At 34.8% G+C, this 9,450-nt stretch overlaps 1 protein-coding gene across 1 annotated transcript in view; it reads left to right on the plus strand.

Moving 5' to 3' along the window:
• Nucleotides 1–4,175: 4,175 nt before the first annotated feature.
• Nucleotides 4,176–9,450, plus strand: part of LOC134851027 (calsyntenin-1-like) — a 28,700-nt gene continuing 23,425 nt past the window's right edge. The window contains exons 1-2 of the mRNA XM_063866910.1: nt 4,176–4,568; nt 8,315–9,354. Coding sequence (XP_063722980.1) covers nt 8,874–9,354 — 481 coding nt within the window. The 5' untranslated portion in view covers nt 4,176–4,568; nt 8,315–8,873. The remainder of the gene's footprint in view (nt 4,569–8,314; nt 9,355–9,450) is intronic.

A 9,450-nucleotide genomic window follows, 5' to 3' on the forward strand; every position in this document is an offset into this window, starting at 1 on the left:
TGTTGCAGGTAAAAGAAATCTTGCGTTGTTTTGTAACTTTTCCATGTAAGTTGTTTTGCCAACAATCGAGTTCGTTACACTAGCAAAATTTCTTGTAATCGGGAACCAGATTTTTTTCCCTAAACAACTTTTCTTAGAAATTTTTAACTTGCTTCATTTTTGAATCATGAAAATGTTAAGGTTTATTCACACTTGCCCTAGAGAGAACGCCGTCGTCTTTGCACCCTAAGGTCCGTGATTCAAATCGCGGCAGGACCTTGTTTTTTTAATATGTTTGCAATTGAAATAAAATTTCCGGTAAAAATTGATTTGTCAAATCTTCGTTTATCTGCTTTTCTGGGCTTTGTTGTCAAATCACGAGTTTTTCTTGGGCTGGGAGCAAGTATCATGGTAAATGTTGTTCATTGTAGTTTCAGGGAGTCTTGAAATTTTATACAGTTTTTTTTATAAAATCAATTTGTTTTTACTCAACTGGTGTTTCCTCTTAATTTTTGTTCTTTTGCTTTGTTTCCGCTTAATTTTTGTTCCTATACTAATTGCCATTGCGATAAAATGGGTATTAAAATCTTGCAACAGACTTGTTTTCTTGAATATCTTTGTTCATAAGCTTAGAAATGGTAATTTAAGTTCAGTTCATAATGAATTCAATTTTTTTTGCCTCTCCGTGTTACGTGGTCTGGTGCTAACGAATACGCCTGGTACGTCAAAGGTCCTAGGTTAGAACCTCGCAGGACCTGTCTTCTCTGCCAAAAAAAAATATGTTCCGTTTCAGAAAAATTGTCGGCCTATTGGTTGCTAATGTTTTATCGGCTTAATTGCCACGTCGCAGATTTTTCCAGCTTTGTAAGCAATTTTTGTAGTAATTAAAAATTTGTTGTAACTATTCTTTCAATTTGTAAACATACTAAGTCAGTTTTTTTTCGTAATTTCTATGTTTTTTCTTTGCTTTATTTGGCGTCAAATTGTGAGTATGATTTAATGGCTTGGTGACCAAACTTTAACGTCATTTCGAGGGCAAAACAGATTTTTATCTGTTTGTGTGTTTCCTGAAGGGGCAAGGTAGAAGATTAGAATTGCCGAAATTTCAAAAAGGTAAAAATTTTGAATCATTATTTAATTCCGGCGATTGTTTCTGGACCTATTTTCCTCAAATTGAACATCATTCCAAACAACTTTTTCATGTGTTTGTAGTTGTGGCTTTTTCAATTTTGTTATTTGAAATTTATCCGGCTTATTGGTTTTTATTTTTTTTGCTAGCTTGTAAAGATCTGCTTGTGTGGGACCACAAGTAGCTGTAAGATTCGGTTCGCCCCTTTTCTTTGTTTTTTTCCGGGAACTGATTAGAGTCAATCAATTGCTATATATTTTCTAGGTTAAATTCTTCCTGGTATGAAAAAAGTAAGCAGAGTAAGCAACGTGGTAATTTTCAAATCGAGACAGTACCTAGCGGACATCTTTTATACTAAATGAAAGTCAGAATGCGCTATGTTTAACTGAACGCTAGCTATATTTGAACTCTGTCGAGCGCAACGTTTCAGAAATTTCTTAATGCTCAACGTTTAAAAAAAGCAGAGAATGTTCTAAAATTTGAAGTATTCTAGCATTTGTTTTGCAAAAGTCAAATCTTTGAAATCAACTCTTTGAGATGAAATTGATCCAACTTCAAAGCTAGACAGTTTCTGTCCACTTTTTGGCCCAATTTTTGCGTGCACAGGTTCATTTCAAGCTGAAACGAACTTTTTAACAACAGTGATCTCCTTGCTTTAAAAAACTTAACTTTTTGCTACGCGATTGAACAATCAGAAACAATTCGAAATTTAATCTCTGGAGTAGCTGCTCTAAGAAATTTAATTTGTAAGGGTTGATGAATGTAGTTCAGGTTCTTAAGCAGGTCGCGATGATTTTTTTGGTTTTTTCTGGAAAGGTCTTAAGTTTGTTCAGGCTCAAGTTTACTTTTTCGCGATTTGACTTTTGATTTCGTTTCAAGTTCGGTTCACTTCCTTTGTCAAAAGGATAGCAAGCTCCACAATCGAACGAATGTTGAAAAGTCACGAAAAACGTGACCGACTTCTTATTTCGTAAAAGAAATTTAATTATCAGGTATCCCAGCGGAATAGAAACATTGCCTATCGAACCAGTTTTTCAAATTCAGTCAGTTTTAGCGAAAAATGTCAATCGTAAATTGTTTTAAAAATTCATAGTGGTTAAAGAGCCTCTTTTTCTTGCTTTGAAGTTCGAAAGATTTTTTCAAAAACAAGTTCGTCCACCTGCCTGTTGGCTAAGTTTTTTGAACCTACTCGCTCTATGAAATAACTTGAAATATATCAAAGTTTCAGCCCTTGACTAACCGTCTTGGAAAAATTTAAACGTTTGTTAACCGCTTTGTTCCAAAGCTTTAATGATAAATAGCTTGAAATATTCAAAAATCGTTTTAAGCTATAAAAACAAAGTGAAATGTTCCCAAATAATTTTGAATATGTTCAAAGTTTATCTTGAAAAGATTTACATGCAGGTACTATATTCAAGCTACGACAATAATTTGAAGTTTGAAGTATTTAAAAACTGTTTTGGTCAATACCGTGCTTGAAAACCCTTAAATATTTCCGTAAGGACTCAAGCTTTGGAAAAAGTCATTCATCGCAGTGCTGTTGCTCGGTATTTTGTCTTAAAAACTTCGAATTTTTGAATTGTTGTCAAATTCTAAAATTTTCAAAATAAAAAACTAAATAAAATTAGCAACGCTATGGTGGGGTGCTATTGGGGTACTTTCAAAAGTTAACAAATCTTGCCTCCACAAAAATTCGGCTAAAAAGTTTTAAAAGAATTCGAAATTTTCAACCTTATACTTGGGTACTGTCAAGTTTATTTTAAGGGTTGCAGATCATGGCTCCAAGTATGTCTGCTCAATTTTTTTTAGCCTTCGTGATATGACGTTTTTTATGAATTTTTGAAAAATTGTTGAAAATTTTAAAAATAAAAACCAATAGTGCTTTTGAAAATAGCAAACTCATGGTGGGTTGATGTCAGGATTTTTTCAGTGTTTGCTTATCTTGCCTCCAAATATGACTGCTCATATAATGTCAGCTTCCCTCATATGAATTGTAAAAAGCAACGCTATGATAGGAGGCTGTCAGGTTACTTCAGCAGTCGGAATTTCGCCTCCAAATAATTCTGCTCAATTCCTTTTAGTTTCCGAGATGTGACGTTTTTTATGATTTGTTTGAAAAACTTACAAAAAATTTAGGTTTAAAAAATTACTCAAAAATTGAAACCAGCAATCTTATACTGGGGTGCTGTCAGGGTTCACAAAATTTTTGGGACTTTCCTGGGACCCAAATATCATACTCGTACCCCGGTTGAAGCTGAAATACGTTAGAAATTTTTCAAAGATACATTGCTTTCTACGAACCGATTGATTAATGAAGATGAGCTTGCTAGTCTTAGTTCAAACGATTCAAAGTACGATTTCTTGAAAGTGAAATTTGCATAAAACAGACTAGAGGAACATTTTCATTCTCAGGCTCTGATTCTGAAAGATAGCTTTTCTTTTTTTCTTCAAAAGAGTATGCTGACAAAATATAAGCACGTCTTTTGTTATCTTCTTTCGCCATTCAACATCGTCTTACGCTTAAAAGGTAAGTATTATGTTCGTATGTCTTCTTTCAATTTAACAAAAACATAAGCGCGTCTTTAATCATTTTGCTGATTTTTTTCAACTTGATTGGCACTGGCAGAAATTTAATTAAGAAAGCAATCTTCAGACAAAAATCAGTTAACAAGGATTGCTATCACAATTTTCAGGAAATCATTATTTCAAAAAGTTCGTTTGACCTGATCTTATCAATTTTCCATGAAAAAAAACTGGAACGCTGAAAATTATTACACTACGCTTAGTTGGATTTGCTGTTCATTATTTTTAATGATATGTTCAAGGTGCGAATTGGGGGTTATTTCATTCACGCCGTGGCTTAATTAGAGAAGTAAGTCTTCAGATAACGAAAATCAATGTATCAATACTTGGTGATGGATTGAGAGAGTGAGAGGGGTGTCTTTTGTTGGTAAGTCCTCCCAGATTGTAAGGGTTGACTAGTATTGTTGCCCTGCTGAGCAGAGGAAAACTCGAGGGGATTGGGCATTGGGCTAGAACAATAAGTGGGAGATTCTAGCGGGCTCTATAATTAGTGGAAAAGATTACTAAACAAGCGTTTCCCATTACCTTCCCAAGGGCCCGAGATTGCCTTTGTGCTTCTACGTGTTATGTAGTCTAATTTAACCCAAAAAGAACCCGTTTATTGCGAAAAAAGTCTTCTTTTTTATTGTATTGAACTGCAGAGAGACTGTTAACGCTGGCTTATTAGAGGAATTTACCTCTTTTTTCGTTTATTCAACTGACAGTTCTGACCAAAGCTTGCCGCCCAAATGTCGCTGGGTTGAATTTAGTCCAGAAATTTAGTCCCGTCCTAACATATAGTGCAATAGACCACAAAATAGCACATGTCAAAATAGGTTTCCAACTTTGGCTTAAATAAACACCCATATCCTTGTATCATCAAATACCCTGGGGTCAGGTATGTAAGCATGATTTTGAATAATGTTATAAATTCTAAAAAAAAAAACAGTCTTTATTCCTTTTCAAAACTCAATCTCAAACTGCGTGGCGACGAGTTTTGGAATAGCGTGAACTGTTCTCATCAATTTTTTTGGGTACTAGCAGGACATTTTCTGAGCACCGAAGATGTGACGAAATTTTGAATTGATTATTCCAACCAAAAAGCAGGGCTACAAAAATACGTCATACGATGTAAAGTGATAAATGATTATTCATATTGAAAAATTTTAATCATGAATTTGATCTGCCACATAAAAATTTTCATGTTTTTTTTCAAGTTTTTTTTATTCTTATAATAGACTAGAATAGATTGGATAATGCATAGAATTGATTCAAAATTCACAGTATAAATGTGGCAAGTTTCTTTAAATCTTACTGAAATAGATTTTCTACCTAAAACATATTGCTAGACCACTTATGCTAATATGTCACAGAAAAGTGTAAAGGCACTGTTTTGCGAAAAATTCTGCTAATTATTTACGCGAACAAAGCTTGTGTTATAGTATGAGCTCTCTTTTTCTCTAAACTATGTCGCAAATATTGTTGCGACGCAAAATTTGCTGCGACAAAATGTGTTCATTTTGATCAATAACCATCTACCAAGTACAGCCAATGCTAAGGATATTAACACAGACTATTATATTAAAAATAGCACTTTAGCTTCAAGGTTTCATGGATATGTAGCGTAGAGGCAAGGAAGGAGACCCGCAACAAAATAAGAGGGTTCGAACCTGGGCAGGGTCGGATGTGCTTAATGAACTTTTTCGTGTACTAGTTAAAATGCGTCCGCTCTATAAATTGAGGCATGTTAGTTGGTAAATTTCTTTTTTTTTTCAAATCGACTGGTACTGCTGATGCGTCATAATTGGCTTGCGTCACTAAGCATTTATATAGACTTATAATTAGCGTGCGTCGCTTAAGAGATTTTGTAGACTCAAAGTTTTACTCATTCAGTTTTTCCCAGTAGAGTTATCGGTCATATTTTTGCTTGTGTATGCAAAGTGCAACTTCACTTGTGTTAAAATTTAATTGTAAACACGTTTTTTAATGAATTATTTTGAAAGGATAACTGTTTGGAAAATTATGCACCACAAAAAATTTCGAAAATTTAGTTTTCGAGACTCCTGTTTTTTATAGACTTTTCATTTTGAATCTTATCTTATCGCTTTTTAGTTAGGGCATGTTTATCAAATTAACCTTAAAGCATGACTGTTTTCTAATGCTAAAATGAGCCAAAAATTAGCTCAAACTATTTTTAAAGTTGAAACAAAAACGCATCTTAGATCATGTAGCCAAAATAGTTAAACTCTAAACCATTTTCTAGTGCAATTTCAAAATTAAGAGTTTTTTCAATGAGGTAGATGTGTATCTAGATTGTCTTTTGACAAGATTATTGGTCCCAAAAAATACATATGCGATGTCACTAGATTTCTGTACTGCATGAAGTGTGTCGACAGTCGGTTGATATTGATGTAGTCTGGTTGTAAATTTTTCTTGTTTCATTCAGGGATCATTAAAAATCAGAGTATTCAATGAAAAGTATTTTATAGATCTTTTTAAACTCCCAGTGCCTTCCTCTCATCATTTAATTAATTAAAGTTACAGATTTTGATTAACAACTATGACGATTATTTCTTGTTTTTTGTTTGAGAGGCTACATTATTTCAGTTTTTAGGAACTTTTGTGTCATTTCTGAAGCAAAATCAATCTGGTGTGTGTGAATTGGCTAAATTACTAATGGATGATTTCAGTTCTTATTATTGGCACCTCAGAGAACGGATATTCAATATGCAGAGTATGAGTTTTTTTTACTCATTTGCAACAGTAAAAGCTACGGTATGGGTTGGCTTGTCGTTCTGTTTTTCGTTTTCGATGGAGGTGTACTGTGCTTTATAAATTTCCAGACCTCTTTCGTCATTACTTAACTTTATAGGTCTTTCATGGATTTTTTTTGCTTCATTGCCCTCTGCTTAAATACTCAACTCATGTTCTCGATTTCCAACATTCGATTTCTGGCTATCTTTTTCCAGAAAGATCTTAGCGATCTTATAAGAAGATTTTACGGAACTCCGGAACCATAATTATTTTTTTCTTCAATTTTTGAGAATTGTTATCTGTTTTTAAAATACTCATATTGCAAATTTTTTGCCGAATATCTCAATCACGCGTAGGCTAGTTTTCACGAAGAATTTTGGGTTTCTTGTTGTTAACTTTTGCGTTTGCTATTTGTCCAAGAAGTTGCTCCAATGATTATAAACTAATTTGCCTAACATACTGGTAGGTTAGAAATTTTTGCCTCTCTTCATGGGGCTGCATACCTTGATGTCGCAGGGTTTCATCCATTTCAGTTTGCTATTACAATTTGATAATTTGAATAGTGACAATTTGAATAATTGACTAGAAAAATGCAGATGCTAAGAAGAATCGTGAGGCGAAAATTCGTAATAGGCGACAATTCGTTACAGGCGACAATTCGTAACAGGCGACAATTCGTTACAAGCGACATGGTTACATTGAGATGGAAACACTGATTCACGCGCAGTATTCCTGTCGTGCCAGATGTAAGCGCAGCGGAGCAAGCGAATTCTTATTGCGAATGCCTTGTTACGAATTGTCGCCTGTTACGAATTGTCGCCCTGCCAAGTAGAATATTAGTGCCATGGAATTGTGCTTTTTTAATGTAAGGCAACCTTCAAGCTTATGTGCATTGTTTAGAAACTTTTGTTATAGGTTCCCAGTTTAATTTTTCACTTTATGTTGTCAGTTCTGTGTTTAGAATTGTTTCAACTGAATGACTAGTCAGAGTGTAAGATATTTGGTCTCTCTCGTTTTTTGGATAGGATCAAGTTGCATTTCAGCCATCTGAGACGTTTTTCAATCATCCATTTTTGAATCATTCATCCATTTTTGAATCATCATCAAACAGTTTCAGATCGCCGAAATGAAAGTTGATTTTATCCAGTAGATGCCAATAAAAACTATTTCTGCCGAACGTTACACCACTAAATTTTGAAACTGATAATTAAAAATTCGATCGTTGGATCAAGATTTTTTTTTCAAGCTGCTCCCAGTAAAACAAGCTAAACCTACACTACATGTTGATATATTTAGCTAAACAGTGAGAGAATTCTAAATCGATGATATCTCTAAATCATGTGGTTGATCCATGTGGATGATATCTCTTAATACTAAACCCTGCGTATCAATTGTCAGAATTCGAAGTCTTGATCAAGCTTGATATCGTATCTATATGCGTCACTTTGGTATTGGTTACATAATGGCTGACGTTTCACGTAACTGTTTTAACACTTTCTGATTGAACGCATACTTTTTCAAAGTGCGGTTTCTGAAAGCGGAGTAAATTTTTTTGAAGCCATGTGTAATTGCAATCTACTTCCGGTTCATGTTTTATTGAAATCACTGAAAAAAAAATACATCCCAGTGAAATGAATGGAAATAAAAAGCCTGTTTCAAGTTATTTGATAGCTGTGTTTAAGCTATGATACCTTCTGAGAAACGGGATTTTCCCAGCTCTTTTAAACTAAGGCAATATAATCTGAAGTAATACCATTTAAAAAAATCAAGGCATTGTCAATCTCGACTTTTATTTTCATCGTGCAGACTTTTGTTGAATGGTTAAATGCTTTTTTGCTATCTTCAGGCGATTTTTTCTTACCGTCAATTCATTTTTGTCTCTGTGCTTAGGGATTTGCATGAAATTGACATTGGCTTAAACGTTTACACTGAGTCTTGTCCGTCCTGCCAAATTGATTAGATTAATTTGTTCCGGGAAGAGTGTGAATTCTAAGGGAGGTCCGCTACGAAGACACCGGCTACCTTTAGAGGGACATTTGAGAATTCTGTTTAAAAATCCCTAGCGACAAGTTTAACATCATTAAATTCTCCAAATTTGCATTTCTTGACTGAAAACAAAGTTGAATTTGCCTTTTCCAACTAGTTAGGCCGTAGTGCTCATCCAACTTGGGCGTGGGTAAGTATTGCAAATAGTTACCTCTTGATTGCATTTTGTGGCCCTTATTTTATCCGCCTTTTTCTCTGTTATCCTCTCGACCGTAAATTTAAAATGTTATCTCCCTAGGTGGGATTCGATAAGTTCACCTAATCACTCTAAACTTTTCTCCGCTCTGTTTATTTTGCACTTCATTTTTCATCGATTGAAGATTTTATTTGCGATACATTCAACTTCTATATTTTGGTTGAAATTTGCCCCAACAGGTTTTTTCAACGTGGTTGATTTTTTTTGATGATGGCCAAACATTTATTTCCGTTTGTAGCCTGCTCCCTTGTTGTATTTCTTGCCCCCTTGTTATCATGCGAGCCCTTGTCTGAGTCATACGCTAAAACGAACTGTAGCGACCCGATAGATTCCGGTGACTGTAGCTACTCGATTGTTCGGTTCGCTTATGACCCAAAGTTAAACGATTGCGTCACTTTCAACTACAATGGTTGTGGTGGAAACTCCAACAACTTCCTCGCCTACAAGCACTGCGTGGACGCTTGTGCATTTCCCGAAGAAAAGTTCCACGCGGAAATCATCGATGACGTCACTCAAACTGGAGGACATGGTGAAATCGTGAATAATTATGACAATGATGTCGTTTCTGGCAAGGAAACAATCGATGACATCACTCAGGACGAAGAAGCTGATGACGTCACTGGAATTGAGATGAAAACGGTTCATTTTATGATGGCTGGAAACGTCATCACGAGCACCAAGGCGTCCGGTAAGAACTTTTTACTGTAAATTTTAAAGAAATGTTGTCTTAAACTTGCTCCCGAATATCATGGCGAACAAATAAAACATGCCACTGTTTATCTTG

This window comes from Symsagittifera roscoffensis, chromosome 1 (assembly GCF_963678635.1).
Source record: "Symsagittifera roscoffensis chromosome 1, txSymRosc1.1, whole genome shotgun sequence".
In the NCBI taxonomy this organism is placed as follows: domain Eukaryota; kingdom Metazoa; phylum Xenacoelomorpha; order Acoela; family Convolutidae; genus Symsagittifera; species Symsagittifera roscoffensis.